Source organism: Oncorhynchus nerka, linkage group LG15 (assembly GCF_034236695.1).
Source record: "Oncorhynchus nerka isolate Pitt River linkage group LG15, Oner_Uvic_2.0, whole genome shotgun sequence".
Taxonomy (NCBI): Eukaryota; Metazoa; Chordata; class Actinopteri; order Salmoniformes; family Salmonidae; genus Oncorhynchus; species Oncorhynchus nerka.
The window spans coordinates 55,177,153-55,194,153 of NC_088410.1; the positions used below are offsets into that span (position 1 = coordinate 55,177,153).

A 17,001-nucleotide genomic window follows, 5' to 3' on the forward strand; every position below is an offset into this window, starting at 1 on the left:
AGAATCTAAGGACATATTTTAATTTTCATAAAATTATTTTGCAATTTATTTTTAAATGACCTTGTAACACCTCTACGAACAACTTTCTTTGTGTAGAGCATTCTGCCCTGTGCCAGGTCCACGTACAGCAATTGATAGTGTTTTGGGAGAATAGGGGAGTTTCAATGTGACAGAAAAATTATATTCTAACTGTGCCCTAATATTATTTGTCTGTACAACGTTTTTACCTCTATACCTGCAGTCTGCTTATAATTCACCATCAGAATCAATAGAAACTCTGTCATATCAATGAAAAACAGACTTTATTTCTGTGTATTGTTATTGAGCTCATTTGACAATGTGTACTAGTAATTTTCAGACAAGTAAAAGGTTGCCTTAAACACAATATAATTTTTTTCTTCTTTTGGAAGATAAAGATCAAGCCTCTTAAACAAATTAGGGGCATGTTGTCTCTGTGTGTTTACTGGCAAAGGCTTGTGTTTTCTTCCTTGTTACTGTTTTCTTTTAGCCAAACCGTCAAGCTCAGGTATATTAGTGTGCAGAATAGTATGTTCATAGGCTATGAGAAAATAACTTCAAGATCATTTTGACAATCTCTCCCTCACCTACCAATGCAAATAAAATGTCATTCACACATGTAAGAAGCTACTTGTTGCCTGTGTTATTTGTAACAAAGGTTTCTACACCGAGTGTACAAAACATTAGGAACATCAGCTCTTTCCATGACATACTATAGATTCAGTGCTCGACTTGGGCAGGAGCTCACCGAAGCTGAGAACTGGCAACTCAAATGTTCTACTGATTGAACTTCTGTAACTCTTATATTAGCTCAAAAGTATTGTGGAGCTCCTACACCTAACTATAAACAGTACCGGCACCAAAAATGAGTACCGGCACCTATTTCAGTCTAAGTCAAGCACTCACAGTGAAGATGAAGGGGAGAAGACAGGTTAGAAGGATTTTTAAGCCTTGAGACAGATTGTGTATATCTGCCATTCAGAGGTTGAATGGGCCAGATAAAATATTTGAGTGCCTTTAAATGGGGTATGGTAGTAGGTGCCAGGAACACTGGTTTGAGTGTGTCAAGAACTGCAACACTGCTGGGTTTTTCACGCTCAACAGTTTCCTGTGTGTATGAAAAATGGACGGCCAGCCAACTTGACAACTGTGGGAAGCATTGGAGTCAACATGGGCCAGCATCCCTGTAGAACGCTTTCAACACCTTGTAGAGTCCATTCCCTGACGAATTGAGGCTGTTCTGAGGGCAAAAGGGAGTGCAACTCAATATTAGGAAGGTGTCCCTAATGTTTTGTACACTCAGTGTATATTTACAATAACAGATGGTCTTAATTCCTGACTATGTTTTAGTAACGAGAAGTCTTATGTTCTCCATAACCCCCCTCTCAATCAGGGATCAATTAAGTAGATTAAACATATGAAACCAGAACTCCAAAATATGAAGACAGAAATAAGATTTTTTTAAGTGAATGACATCCCTCTTTGACTTCAACACTTTCAGTCTGGAACCCTCAGCTGACACAATGTTGATCTTTTGAATGAAGCAGTTCACAACAGAAATGCAATGTTACATGTACACAACACACAAGATTTCAAAACAGTTATTTGCAGATTACTGGATCAGGTAGATGTGATTCCTGAGATGTTTAACACTTATCTGGAAATTGTAAAGTTCTATCTGAAACACATCCATAAACTAAAGTAGAACAGGCAACCCAGCTTAGAGATATGTACACACAACAAGTATTTCGATGGAGTTGATTCTTCTCAGCTCCCTGCATTCTGAAGATCCTACATCAGCATCGTCTGCAGAGACTTGCGCACTGTAGCCATCTCTTGCTGTTGCTGTTATTAGAAAATGTATTGTTTGTTGAACTAAATGAAATGTTCTAAATAGAACAGTTAAATAAGTATTTTCTAAATAGCTCAGTTCATGCTCATAGTGCTCATGCCCATAGTACGCTATTTTTTTTAAATGGCACATATCAATTTGTATTCTTAGCCACGCTTCAGCTAAGCAAAGGGGTCAACCATCGTAAGGCACGTGAACAATGAGTTAGTAAATTGATCTGTCCTTTTACTTACTGTGTCACTGAGAATCTTTTTCTGAAACAGTGCCATCTCCTGGCGCAGCTCGCCCTGTGCAGCACCCTGCTGGCTGACATGGGTCTTCTCCATGGTATCAAGGCTCTACCAGCCCAGCAAAACAAGGTGGCATGAGAAAACCAACTGAGACATAGATTTAAAATCACCATGTTAAAGAATACTATGAGATAATATACTTGGATGTACTGCTCCAGCAGCTGCTTGAGAGTCTTCAGTCTCTGGGAGGCCCTCTTGTGCTGAAACATCTTCTGCTGGAACATACTCTATGGGAACACATACAGCACCTACAGTTAGTTCTAAAAGATGCCTTAGTTACTCCAGTGTTACTCTGTAAGTAGCTATAGAATAGAAATAGGTACAATATTTTCTGTCCTGGCAGAGCATTACCAGTAGTTTCTCCTCATTATCCTTGGACTTCTGCACATCTGTGTCCCACTGACTGAAGACTGCATTGAACTGGGTGCAGTAATCTTCTGTCACTTTACTCCTGCGGAATTGATATCATATACAAATCAGGTTATACACACACACACACACACACACACACACACATACTTGCACCCTCCTTTCACTCTACACATCTCATTACCTGTCTCTTTGTTGGACCCTCCATAACTGCTCAATCTTCTGATGGCTAGTCTTCACAGAGGACTTAGTGAACGTTTCCAAACGTTTGCGTTTTGCCAGGAAGGCTTTGTTGATGTCCGCTGGCAGTAAAGAGAAAAAGAGGCTCACAGATGTAATGCATAGTTCATTGATGAGAAACAATCGCTGTACCAATCAGTGTGCAAGGCCCAGTGGTGGAAAAAGTAACAAATTGTCATATTTGATTAAAAGTAAAGATACCTTAATAGAAAATAAAAAAACGACTCAAGTAAAAGTGAGTCAACCTGTAAAATACTACTTGAGTTTTAAATATACTTAACTATCAAAAGTAAATGTAATTAATAAAATATACCTAAGTATCAAAAGTATAAATCATTTCAAATTCCTTACATCAAGCAAACCAGATGGCACCATGTTCTTGTTTTTACAATTTACAGATAGCCATGGGCACATTCCAACACTCACACATAATTTACAAACTAAGCATTTGTTTTTAGTGAGTCTGCCAGATCAGAGGCATTAGGGATGACCAGGGATGTTCTCTTGATAAGTGTGTGAATTTGACAATTTTCCTGTCCTGCTAAGCATTCAAAATGTAACCAAGTACTTTTGGGTGTCAGGGAAAATGTATGGAGTAGAAAGTACATTATTTTCTTCAGGAATATAGTGTTAAAAGTTGTCAAAAATATAAATAGTAAAGTAAAGTACAGATACCCACAAAAACTACTTAAGAAGTACTTTAAAGTATCTTTTACTTAAGTACTTTACACCACTGGCAAGGCCAGAGTATGAAATATGAGGATAGAAAGAGAGAGATTAGAGACAAATCTAGTGGAACACACAATACCTCCAAATCTGTCCAACATGGTCATCATATCCCCTATGTGGAAGAGGAAGACATTATATAGTTATTGAATGACAGCAATATCAACCCATGAATTAAATCACACAGGATAATACTGTATGTTCACCTCTGATAAATAAATGTCACTTTGTGACAAATGCTTGGCCTACCCTTTGGTGATGTCAATATCATCATCTGGCTCTGACATATGTTTCCTTCCTCTCAAAGCCTCTGCCTCAACTACTGTAAAGAAACAATAAAGAAAGTAGACTATTAGATATTATGTCATGTGTAAAAACATGCACATTATTTTAGGCTACCAGTTTCCAGGACTAACAAATGTTACCTGGCAGGTTTTCATTGTTGAAACTCTCATTGAAGTCCTCCATATAGGGTTTGCCTGAGTTGGTTATAGTGCCTTTTGCTTTTCCTTTCTGAGCATGTCCATTGTGCATTGCCATTTCTTGCTGGTTGTCAATAAAGAAAATAAATGTGCCAAAGAACTGGTTCAAATGACAACTTTAGCCTACTGTATATGCTTGCTACCGTTAGCTAGCTAACAGCTAACCACTGTTAACAATCTAGTGCCAGGTGTGAAATCAATTTTACTGACCTATTTTCAAACAGAATAGGCTATCCAAGTAAAAATCCTTCTTTTGCTTCAAAATTTTGGTTTCAAACGTTTTGAAATATGTGTAAATATAGTCATGAAAGCTAGTTTAGCTTCGTCTGAAATAGCTAAACTTGGAGTAAAGTCACCAGTTGAAAATCTGGCGCGGGAAAAACGTTGGCACGCCGATTGATTGCGGGGACAAATGACATCACTTTGTTGGTGGATACAATGTTTGATTGGTAGAAACATCGATACAATTGTGTTAAGAGAACCCTCTCTGGTGTTACTTTGTGTCAGCGTTGATATTCCCACTGTTTATGGCCTTTCAGTTGATTCATTGGCCCACACTAATTGAATTGCACAAGCTAATGCTATGACCGGTATTAATACAGGATTTTCGATTTATCATATCATTTATCATAAATATGCAATATGTATACCCTATATGAAAAACGGATTGGATTTAGGCTGATAGACCACTCCAAAGGCTGCAGAATGAGCAGTGACGCTCCTCTGGATGTAAACTCTGTGGATTTGGAAACTAGAAGTGCTCCTGGGTAGAATAGACCAACCTTTTACTGAGACACAATGTACAGAAAATGGTGTACGGTGCAATATATATATCCAATATGGAAAACGTACTGAACGTAGTGCAAAAGGAATGGACTAATTAACAATGGGATTTAAAAGTATTTTCAAAATATTTTTAAGTAGATTATTACAATTAGTATTAATATTGTTATTACTATTATTAATAATAGTAGTATTATAAATACGGTTTAGTTATTTGTATTACTGTTGTTGCCATGATAACTATCTAGTAATCATTACTTTTTGCTGTTAACAATAATGGTAGCGCTATAATATTATTTGTGCTATAAAGTCGATTAAATGTTTTCATATTGTTAAACAACAAAAATATTTCAGCATAAAATGTTATGAATTTCGTAAAATTGTTTTTTCTATCATCCTCAAGGGGGACTTTTATTTTGAAGGGAAATCGCCGAGGGCACAGCCTTTTTCTTGATACGTCTTGCGTATTGTTGCTGATGGAACGGAGGTCTCTTTGTTGACGTTCGCTACAGATCTGGGTATTATAATGCCACGCCTCTTCTGGAACACTAACAGGAAGTAATGAGCTTGTGATTTTAGTTGAGAAAGCGTGACCTAATTCCTCATCTGGGTCATGTAGCCTTCATTTAATCAGAGCGATCTAAAGAGTAGACTACATATATTAGCTTTTTCTGCTTTCCCGCGGTTCATTGTTGGTCTTTTCTGAGACCGAATTTCGTGTGATGAGGTGACAACAAAGGAACCACTTTTTTGAAGGTAGTTTATTGCCGCGTTCAAAACAACTGGGAACTCGGAAAAATACTAGGTCAAATAATGACGTCAGATTTTCAGGTCGTAAAGTCAGAGCTCTGGAAATAGGCCCGAATGTCCGTGTTTAAATTTCGAGTGGACTGACCGTTCGAATCAAGTTTTTCCATTCGCAGCTCGTTTTTCTGCGTTCCCAGTCGTTTTAAATGCAGGTAAGTCGGAGATTTCCGGGCTCTCAATTGTTTTGAACGCAGCATCAAGCCTTCAAACTCAACTCTGGACCTGGAAGCCAGTTAAACTACATTTATTCATTGTTCCCCTCTAATCAGGGACTTGTTTAGATCTGGGACACCAGGTGTGTGCAATTAATTATCAGGTAGAACAGAACCTGCATCTTGTTCACTCTACTTATTTTATTAAACAGTAGCGTGTATTGTAGCATCATTTCAAATAAGAATTTGTTCTTAACTGACTTGCCTTGTTAAATAAAGGTTATTTAAAAAATAAATACATTGTAGCCTACCAAATGTAACTAGCTCGCTCTGTATCTCAAGTCACTTGACTACATCAAGCCACACAACTAGTAGAGGAACTGAGAAATGCGATCACGTGGCAGGAATACATTGTAGTCTCTTGATACTGAGCTTTTATCCAGAATGAGGAAACGAGTGTGCAGCAGCTTCAGCTATTTTTCTCTGTGTGTGTGTGTGGTGCCTCACATAATCCAATATCTACAGGTGAAGGCAATATACCAGCATCTGTGGTCTAACTTGGATAGGCTACTGGTGGTTTGACACACACACAGCAGAGGATATGTGGTGGTTCCAGCAGGGTCTTTGTATTCTACCGGTGGCTTTGGTATTATGGACGGCGGCCACGTTCATCTTTGCTTACATCACTGCTGTGCTGCTGAAACATGTGGACCCACTGGTGCCATACATCAGGTCAGACACAGGCTCAACACTGTGCCTTTTTACCATTATACTTGCAATCACTTCACTTTATAAGTAGTAGACACAATTTTACATGTATTACAATTGTACATTACATTGTGATAGTGGGAGATTACATTTTTGATGGTCATGTTTCTGTTCACAGCGACACGGGGACGGTTGCCCCAGAGAGATGTGTGTTTGGAATCATGCTGGACATCTCAGCATACTTAGGTAACACCACCATTACCTCTCGGATTCCTCTTTGGAATCTAGCAATACATTTGAAACCAGCTATAAACCTGACCGAATTTGTGACTATGTTTTGATTTGTGATCGTGTTTGTCGTGGCAGGCATAGCCACCATGTACGTACGCTACAAGCAGGTCCAAGCCTTGACAGTCGAAGAGGAGTCGAAGCTGCATAAACTCAACCTCTTGGGTTTGGTGCTGGGATGGACCAGCTCCTTTGGCATGTGCATTGTTGCTAACTTTCAGGTACCCATTGACACGTGTGTGTGTGTGAGAGAGAGTCTTGTTCCTGTTTGTTTTGATGACAGTGTATGTAAATGTGGTACTATAAAATCATTCTCTCTCTCAACAACAACCAGAAAACGACTCTGTTCTCCATGCACCTGGTGGGGGCAATATTGACATTTGGCGTGGGGGCACTGTACATCCTGGTGCAGACCTTGGTGTCTCTGTGCATGCAGCCTCACGTCCACGGGAAGAGCATCTTCTGGGTCCGACTCAGCATCGGAGTCTGGACCTTCGCCAGCATCATCAGCAGTATCCTCCACTATTTCTGCAACAAGAAAATATGAAATCATGATTCACTGTTGCTGATAATAGAATGTTGTTGCTATAAGACAATGCCACTCAATTACAGTGAATGGAAGCTGTGAACTCGTGCAACAAATTGCAAGGACCTCTGACAGCTTGTTCAAGATCCAAACGTTCTGAAATATTGCAAGAGTTGCCCTCTAAACACAGCTCTAGCCCCTGCCTGTTGTGCTCCTTAACCTCCTCACCTCTCAGTGTTTGTGTCATCTGTCATCATGTACAGTAGTCTACCTGGAGTGGACGTGGCCCATAAACTGCACTGGATACCTGGAGAGACGGTCAGTAGACTTTGTGATAGCGCATATACACGCACGCCAACACAAACTAACAGCTCTGTCTGTTGCAGGGCTACATCCCTCACATCATCAGCACCATCTCTGAGTGGTCTCTGGCTCTCTCCTTCATCAGTTTCTTCCTCACCTACATCAGAGACTTCCAGGTACCTAAGCTCTCCTCCTCACTTCACTCACTCCATCACTTGGACCAGACCGAATATATGTTAAAATCAGACTTTATTTGTCACATGCGCCGAATACACACCATACTGTGAAATGCTTACTTACAAGCCCTTAACTAACAGTTTAGTTCAAGAAAGAGTTAAGAAAATATTTACCAAATAAGTAAAAGTAAAAAAAATATTAAAAATAAATAAATAAATAACACAATACAATAACGAGGCTATATACAGGGGGTACCGGTACCGAGTCAATGTGCGGGGGTACAGGTCAGTTGAGGTAATTTCTACATGTAGGTAGGGGTGAAGTGACTATGTATAGATAATAAACAGTGAGTAGCAGCAGTGTACTAAACAAATGGAGAGGGGGGTCAATGTAATAGTCCGGTGGCCATTTGATTAATTGTTCAGAAGTCTTATGGCTTGGGGGTAGAAGCTGTTAAGGTCCTAGACTTAGTGTTCCAGTACCGCTTCTCGTGTGGTAGCATAGAAAACAGGCTATGTCTTGGGTGACTTTGTCTTGGGGGCTTTTCCTTTGACACCGCCTATTATATAGGTCTTGGATGGCAGGAAGCTTGATGTACTGGGCTGTGCGCACTACACTCAGTAGCGCCTTACTGTCAAATGCCGAGCAATTGCCATACCAGGCTGTGATGCAACCGGTCAGGATGCTCTCGATGGGAACTTGAAACTCAACGTTGTTAATGGGGGCCTGTTCGGCCCGCCTTTTCCTGTAGTCCACGGTCAGCTCCTTTGTCTTGCTCACATTGAGGGAGAGGTTGTAGTCCAGGCACCACACTGCCAGTTCTCTGACCACCTCCCTATAGCCCCTCATCGTTGTCGATGATCTGTTCACCACCCAATGCTGTGTCGTCAGCAAACTTAATGATGGTGTTGGAGTCATGGGTGAACAGGAAGTACAGGAGGGGACTAAGTACACACCCCTGAGGGGCCCCAGTGTTGAGGATCAGCGTGGCAGACGTGTTGTTGCCTACCCTTACGACCTGGGGGAGGCTCGTCAAGAAGTCCAGGATCCAGTTGCAGAGGGAGGTGTTTAGTCCTAGGGTCCTTAGCTTAGTGATGAGCTTTGTAGGCACTAAGGTGTTGAACGCTGAGCTGTATTCAATGAACAGCATTCTGACATAGGTGTTCCTTTTGTCCAGGTGGGCTGCAGCAAAATCCTGCGTACCCCATAGCTCTCCAGGGCAGAAGTTGGAGACCATGATTCTAACAACTGTTCTGTTTCCCATCTGTAGAAAGTAACGCTGCGGGCAGAGGTGGACCTACAGAGCAATCACCTCTACGATTCTCCACACTACAGCATCACTGCACAGGTCAACCAATCTGAGACCTCCCCACTGATGGCGGGGGGCATCTGAACAGGACAACTCCTAGTGATGCGGTTGAGTCTAGCTGTAATTATGAACATATTGAATGGAATCAATGAGATATAGAATGTTGAAGGTGTAATCAACGAGCACTATTATAAACAGGGTGGGTCGAGCCCTGAAATCTGATTGCCTGAAAGTAGTGGTATATCGGACCGTATACCACAGGTATGACAAAACATATGTTTTTACTGCTCACATTACTTTGGTAAACAGTTTATAATAGCAATATGGCACCTCGGGGGTTTGTGGTATATTGACAATATACCACGACTAAGGGCTGTATCTAGGCTCTCCGCATTTGCCGTGGTATATTGGCTATATACAGCGAACCCCTCGGGCCTTATTGCTTAAATATACTGCTGAAAGACCTAATTCTCAGATAGTGTAAATTCCACATGCCCTTTTAAACTGACATTTTGGATCTTATTAGAAAGTAATTATATTTTCATTAAACCTAAAGGGGTTCGATCCACTGACAAGACATGTATTTTTTTTCAGTAGTCAGAACACAACTAACCAGTATACTATTCTCTACCAGCCACTCGATGGTGCCAAAGAATCGTCAAGATGTTTGTTTTGACTTTCTTAAATCTAACAATGAGCATTTGCTGCGCTATCTTACGTTTGTCTTTCACGAGAATTGATATCATTAGGTGGTTTACAGCAAGGCACTTGAACTAATTAACTAGAATATGATTTATTTGCTCTACTTTGCTTTGGGATGCTAAGTTTAATTGATTTGAATGTTGCTCTCACTCTGTTAAAGTAGGATAATATAAGAATTGGGTTTGGCTGTAGGTTTGGTCATTAGTGAATTATGGATTTTCTTGGGATGCTTTTCTATTAGTTTTTATGTTTCTATTTTCCCCAATGATCATCTCTTACCCATAAAAAGTAATGTGAATTTCTCTTTCCTGTAGAATTGATACAATATTGGTGAGATGTAAGGAGGTGCTTAGTACAATATTTTTGGTTATTTGAAGAGGTTTGTTTCTACTAAAAGTTTATTTTGTTACAGTATATAAAACATTTCAGCTGGCCACTTTTTGCCACCAGTTTCTATAACCGCCGGGAGGTGTGTGGAGGAGGTATTGCCATCATTGCTGTAAACTGGCCTGAATAATTCCATCAATCGGTTTCATGTTAACCTAATCACCTATGCAGTAACTACATAGAAGCTTTGTTTGTTTCATTCTCATAAGAATGGAAAGCATCAAATTCACTGTTGTATATGAAGGCTTTATAACAGAATAAAACATTTTACTTCTAACGCCGTTATAGATTAAAGCAATAACAAACAAGATAGTTATGACATTTATTGGTATATTGAGTAATTTACATCATACCATACTATTATACAGTAAATATTTAGTCATATTTCATGAGAATGATACACACATCTAATTGTACTTAAACTGAATTGAACAAAAACATTAACACAATGTGTTGTGTTGGTACCATGTTTCATGAGCTCAAATAAAAGATACCAGAAATTTTCCATATGCATAATTATTATATATATTTTTTTACATCCCTGTTAGTGAGTATTTTTATCCTTTGTGAAGATCCAGTTATGACAGAATTCGTACTTGAGCAATGAAGAGCTCTGCAACAGTGTCTTCAAATTCCTTGGCGTCCATGTTACCCACAGCTGGCTCCGCTCCAGCCATAGCCTGGGCCAGCTTAACGGGTGATATTTTAGTGCTTGCCTCCAGCTAGCGGCTAATCTTTGCATTAACCTCCATATAGGGATTTTTGTTAGTGTAGTGCAGGGTTTCTTCAACTTTTTCAGCATGGGACCCAAATGACAAATTCTGTATTTTCCTGGGACCCAAGTTTATGAAAACATGCAACAATACATACATATCAGTCCATTTCATTGCCCTTAAGCCAGCCTAAAACAGGTGCAATAAAGACAAAAAACAATTAAATGAAATATAAATAGCTATTCGTGTTTATTTTCCCCCATTAAAAACACTAGGTTGGAACTATTTCTGTTAAACTATAATAAATCATTTTCATTCTGAACTGGAATAAACTGATTGATCACATCACACAGATGTAAACCAGAAAACAAATACGAAGCCCTAATGAGAGGTGTGTGGCTGGTTGAAGTTTTTAACAAGCAGGTCTATTCTGTGCTCAGTTTTTGACAATGCAACCCTAAGGTCATGCTCAGCATGGAGTGTTTCTGTACTTGTTTTTTAAGTATGCCAGAGTTGAGAACCCTGACTCATAGATATGTGGTGACAAACTGGATCAGAAGATCTACCGCTTTCTCGGTCAGGCAGGATACCACTTCCTGCTGTAGATGAACAACCCAGAACTGTGTTTTCCTCAAAAAGCATCTTACTTCACATCAGTTTATTCCCGTTCAGAAAAAAAAACGTATTTGAAAAGCAATCGTTCCAACCTAGACTTGTTTTCACTAATACGTTCTACAGTAAGATGTTCAGTAGGCCTGATAATGTTTCATCTTCATATGTACTGTTGCTTAGGGTTGCACTATAGCTAGCATGCTTTGGCTAACTTTAGCTAGCTAGCTATTAGCTGTGTACAAGGGGATTGTTTGAAAGAGAAACTCACATCTACTACTATGAGAGTAGTAGATACTAGTACTACTATTACTCCCTTATTTCTGCTGATCATCACCTGTATCTACTACTATGAGAGTAGTAGATACTAGTACTCCCTTATTTCTGCTGATCATCACCTGTATCTACTACTATGAGAGTAGTAGATACTAGTACTCCCTTATTTCTGCTGATCCATCACCTGTTATAAAATGACGTCTTGCTAGCTGACTTACCTTTCCACTGTCAAAGCACTGTTTGCTGAAGCATTCTGCCATTTTCTGAAAGAATACCCTGGGTTTAACTGTCATGCTCAGTGTTGCCAGGGCCACCTCAAATTTCTAGCCCTATGACCTCTGAAAACTCGCACACAAGGCCTGAAAACTAGCCAACAAATATGTTTTCGCAGCAAGAGAGGAGTGGCCACATTTATCCATGAAATCCTTTTTCTATAACGTTATCGAGCGTTAAGGAATACGTCATTTTTTACGACGTAGGCTAAGAAGCAACATTTGTTTTTCCATCAAAGTAATGATTCTTGTAAGTTTAAGAATATGTCGCAAGACAAAATATAAATTGCCCTTTATCTCAAGATAATTTTCTATCAATGGATGACGATTTAACTTGTTTTGACTGCTATAATTAAGTAATAATGCCCTAGGAGGTGTGGTATATGGCCAATATACCACGGTTAATGGCTGTTCTTTGGACCTAGCCCTTAGCCGTGGTATATTGGCCATATACCACAAAACCCTGAGGAGCCTTATTGCTATTATAAACTGGTTAACAATGTAATTAGAATAGTAAAACGTGATTTTTGTATTTCCCATGGTACACAGTCTGAGCCCTGAATGCTGATTGGTTGACAGCTGTGGTATATCAGACCGTATACCACGGATATGACAAAACATTTATTTTTACTGCTCTTATTACTTTGGTAACCAGTTTATAATAGCAATAAGGCTATCAGGAATCAAGGTAAGACCCAAGTGCCGACTGTGTGAAGTAACAATGTTTATTGTAACCACAGGGGCAGGCAAATGACAGGTCAAGGTAGGCAGGGGTCAATAATCCAGAGCAGAGGCCAAGGTACAGGACGGCAGACAGGCTCAAGGTCAGGCAAAGGTCAAAAACCAGGAGGATGTGGAGAAGAGAGACTAGGGAACAACAGGAGCTGAGACAAAATGCAGGTAGGCTTGAACAAACAAGATGAACTGGCAACAGAGACAGAAAACACAAGTATATGCCACCCCCATAACTATAGATAAATCCAACAGGAGAATTTGAGTGATGAAAGTTGGACAGAGGATCTCAATCTCTGTGCAAGAAACACTTGGATGAACTTCAAAATACAAATGTTAGGTTATTTTCTGGCAATTGTGCCTGATGTTAAGACTACAAACCGCTATGAAAGGCCTATTTGCGAGATTGACTTATTTCAATGGGGCATAGGCTAGGCATACTGACTAAAATCTGAGTTTAAAGCCATCTCCCTCCCACAGAGAGTGCACTGAACAGCGAGTGCTGTTGCACTTGGCCAAACCAATTCCAGTAATTCATTAAATAATTATACATTTACTCTAACACAGGGCTGCCCAACCCTCTTCCTGAAGATCTACTGTCCTGTGGGTTTTCAGTCCAACCCTAATTTAACACACCTGATTCTACTTATTAGCTGCTCAACAAGACCTTAACTAGCTGAATCAGATACGCTAAATTAGGGTTTGACTGAAAACCTAGAGGACATTAGATCTCCAGGAAGAGGGTTGGGAAGCCCCGCTCTAACATGTAACATGACCCATACTTGAAGAAAGGCTGGTGTAGTGGTTTGCATCAGAGGAGCAGCCATCGGATCACGACGTCTCCAGGGTTTCGTGGAGGGTGCCCAGCACCGCCAGACACAGTGCCCGACCAGTAGGCCCCTCAGCTGGGACGCAGACCCCTGCGTACAGTCTCTGTGCCTGTCGTATGTAGTCAGAAAACACAGCACACTGTGCCTGAAGACGTCGTAGGGCACTGTCCCATGGTCGTGACAGTGTAGCCGGGTTAGCAGGGGGGCTGAGGTGGAGATGGGAACCCCCCCCAGCTGCAGAGACGCTATAGGAATAGAGAATAGAGCAGAACAGGAATATTACTTAGATTTCCATCAACATAAATTGATATTTTACTCTGCTCCAAAACCCCTCAGACAAAACAACACACAAACACAGCACTTGAGAGGAGCAGGGTCAGCTTCAGTGCCTTGCTCAACAGCACAAAGGTAATGAATGGTTTCTGAAGTCAGGGATCTTAAAAACCAGCAGTGTATATTATACAGTATGAATGATCAATTGTATATGCTACCTAGAGGGTGTGTGTGTGAGTATAGAGGTGCCCCCCACCTCCACCTGGGCTGTTAGAGCTGCAGGGACCAGCATGGGCACTGGGTCCACCTGCACCTGGGCTGTTAGAGCTGCAGGGACCAGCATGGCCACTGGGTCCCCCCTCCTCCACCTGGGCTTTGAGAGCTGCAGGGACCAGCATGGCCACTGGGTCCCCCTCCACCTGGGCTGTTAGAGCTGCAGGGACCTGCATGGCCACTGGGTCCCCCCTCCTCCACCTGGGCTTTGAGAGCTGCAGGGACCAGATTGGACACTGTTTCCCCCTCCTCCACCTGGGCTGTTAGAGCTGCAGGGACCTGTATGGCCACTGGGTCCCCCTCCTCCACCTGGGCTGTTAGAGCTGCAGGGACCAGCATGGCCACTGGGTCCCCCCTCCTCCATGCTGCTGGGGCCCTGTCTGGGTTAGGAGGTCATAGGCCACGAGCACGTTGCTGCTGAAGGCAGATCTGGATACAGACACACGTGTATGTAGACATGCACAGGGACACATGGAAGCACACAAACACAGGACAAGAGCATTGTGTGTTTTCATTGTGAGATAAAATGAGAACATAGAGCTGATGCATTATATGAGTTCCACATCCCTCATTGTCCTAGTTCCATAGCAACTGGCCTGCCTCATCAGGAACTGAAAGTAGACTACCACCCTTTGCCTCATTCTTTTGAAATATTAATATTAAGCAATAATATGCTTGAATATAAATAAAATAAAAATGTGTATTTGTTTAACCTTTATTTAACTAGGCAAGTCAGTTAAGAACTGTAATGAATTTCCTCCTCTTCTTCCGAAGAGGAGAGGCGAAACGGATCAGAGGACCAATATGCGGCGTGGTAAGTGTCCATGGTTCTTTTTTAATACGTTAAGATACACATGAACAACTGACTACAACAAACAAGAAATGTGAAACTCAAAACAGTCCTATCTGGTGCAAACACAGAGACAGAAATAATCACCCACAAACACACAGTGAAACCCAGGCTACCTAAGTATGATTCTCAATCAGAGACAACTAATGACACCTGCCTCTGATTGAGAACCATACTAGGCCGAAACATAGAAATTCCCAAAACCTAGAAAAACAAACATAGACAACCCACCCAACTCACGCCCTGACCATACTAAATAAATACAAAACAAAGGAAATTAAGGTCAGAACGTGACAAGAACACATTCTTATTTACAATGACGGCCTACCAAAAGGCAAAAGGCCTCCTGCGGGGATGGGGGCTGGGATTAAAAATAAAATAAAAATATAGGACAGAACACACATCACAACAAGACAGATCACACTACATAAAGTGAGACCTAAGATCACAACATAGCATGGCAGCAACACATGACAACACAGCATGGTAGCAACACAAAAGGACAACAACATGGTAGTAATACAACATGGCAGCAGCACAACATGGTAGCAGCACAAAACAGGGTACAAACATTGTTGGGTACAGACAACAGCACAAAGGGCAAGAATATGAACTTGCTGCACTTCCCCTGGTCTCACTCAGTAACTTTCCATGTACAAAGTTCCTATTCACCCTTCATTGACCCCTAACATAAACTCAGCAAAAAAAGAAACGTCCTCCCACTGTCAACTGTGTTTAATTTCAGCAAGCTTAACATGTGTAAATATTTGTATGAACATAATATTCAACAACTGAGACATAAACTGAACAAGTTCCACAGACATGTGACTAACATAAATTGAATAATGTGTCCCTGAACAAAGGGGAGGTCAAAATCAAAAGTAACAGTCAGTATCTGGTGTGGCCACTAGCTGCATTAAGTACTGCAGTGCATCTCCTCCTCATGGACTGCACCAGATTTGCCAGTTCTTGCTGTGAGATGTTACCCCACTATTTCACCAAGGCACCTGCAAGTTCCCGGACATTTATGGGGGGAATGGCCATAGCCCTCACCCTCCGATCCAACAGGTCCCAGACGTGCTCCATGGAATTGATCCGGGCTCTTAGCTGGCCATGGTAGAACACTGACATTCCTCACGAATTCGACCATCACCCCTGGTGAGACAAAACCGCGTCTCGTCAGTGAAGAGCACTTTTTCCTGTCTGGTCCAGCAACGGTGGGTTTGTGCCCATAGGTGACGTTGTTGCCGGTGATGTCCGGTGAAGACCTGCCTTACAACAGGCCTACAAGCCCTCAGTCCAGCCTCTCTCAGCCTATTGTGGACAGTCTGAGCACTGATGGAGGAATTGTGCGTTCCTGGTGTAACTCGGACAGTTGTTGTTGCCATCCTGTACCTGTCCCGCAGGTGTGATGTTCGGATGTACCGATCCTGTGCAGGTGTTGTTACACGTGGTCTGCCACTGCGAGGACAATCAGCTGTCCGTCCTGTCTCCTTGTAGTGCTGTCTTAGACGTCTCACAGTACAGACATTGCAATTTATTGCCCTGGCCACATCTGCAGTCCTCATGCCTCCTTGCAGCATCCCTAAGGCACGTTCACGCAGATGTGCAGGGACCCTGGGCATGTTTCTTTTGGTGTTTTTCAGAGTCAGAAGAAAGGCCTCTTTAGTGTCCTAAGTTTTCATAACTGTGACCTTAATTGCCTACCGTCTGTAAGCTGTTAGTGTCTTAACGACCGTTCCACAGGTGCATGTTCATTAATCGTTTATGGTTCATTGAACAAGCATGGGAAACAGTGTTTAAACCCTTTACAATGAAGATCTGTGAAGTTATTTTGATTTTTACAAATTATCTTTGAAAGACAGGGTCCTGAAAAAGGGATGTTTATTTTTTTGCTGAGTTTACATTTCTTATACATTTAAAGTAATCAATACGTTCTAATATGATGACAGGAATAAGTGTACTTCAAGCCACAATCCAACAGGTAGAAAAGTGGATGTTTCTCATCTTCATAATTGCATTGATGTCAGTGGAGTCATGTTTGTAACTTACAC

At 41.3% G+C, this 17,001-nt stretch overlaps 2 protein-coding genes across 7 annotated transcripts; one reads left to right on the top strand and one right to left on the bottom strand.

Annotated features, from left to right (window-relative positions):
• Positions 1 to 1,626: 1,626 nt before the first annotated feature.
• Positions 1,627 to 4,110, bottom strand: LOC115143795 (synaptonemal complex protein 3-like). Its single transcript, XM_065000790.1, has 9 exons — positions 3,921 to 4,110; positions 3,745 to 3,817; positions 3,702 to 3,703; positions 3,578 to 3,610; positions 2,714 to 2,831; positions 2,512 to 2,611; positions 2,301 to 2,387; positions 2,104 to 2,208; positions 1,627 to 1,863 (listed from the first exon to the last, which is right to left on the bottom strand). The coding sequence occupies exons 1-9, from the start codon at positions 4,033 to 4,035 to the stop codon at positions 1,810 to 1,812; spliced, it is 687 nt and encodes a 228-aa protein (XP_064856862.1). The 5' UTR covers positions 4,036 to 4,110; the 3' UTR covers positions 1,627 to 1,809.
• Positions 4,111 to 5,259: 1,149 nt separating this feature from the next.
• On the top strand, positions 5,260 to 10,624 carry dram2b (DNA-damage regulated autophagy modulator 2b). Of its 6 annotated transcripts, none has more exons than XM_029682783.2 (8): positions 5,260 to 5,318; positions 6,245 to 6,451; positions 6,606 to 6,673; positions 6,794 to 6,936; positions 7,050 to 7,227; positions 7,477 to 7,559; positions 7,628 to 7,720; positions 8,992 to 10,624. In XM_029682783.2, the coding sequence occupies exons 2-8, from the start codon at positions 6,321 to 6,323 to the stop codon at positions 9,112 to 9,114; spliced, it is 819 nt and encodes a 272-aa protein (XP_029538643.1). In that variant the 5' UTR covers positions 5,260 to 5,318; positions 6,245 to 6,320; the 3' UTR covers positions 9,115 to 10,624. The 6 variants fall into 6 exon arrangements, with proteins under 6 accessions (XP_029538643.1, XP_029538640.1, XP_029538639.1 ...); XM_029682780.1 differs by lacking the exon at positions 5,260 to 5,318 and adding an exon at positions 5,325 to 5,883; XM_029682779.1 differs by lacking the exon at positions 5,260 to 5,318 and adding an exon at positions 5,325 to 5,862.
• Positions 10,625 to 17,001: the final 6,377 nt, after the last annotated feature.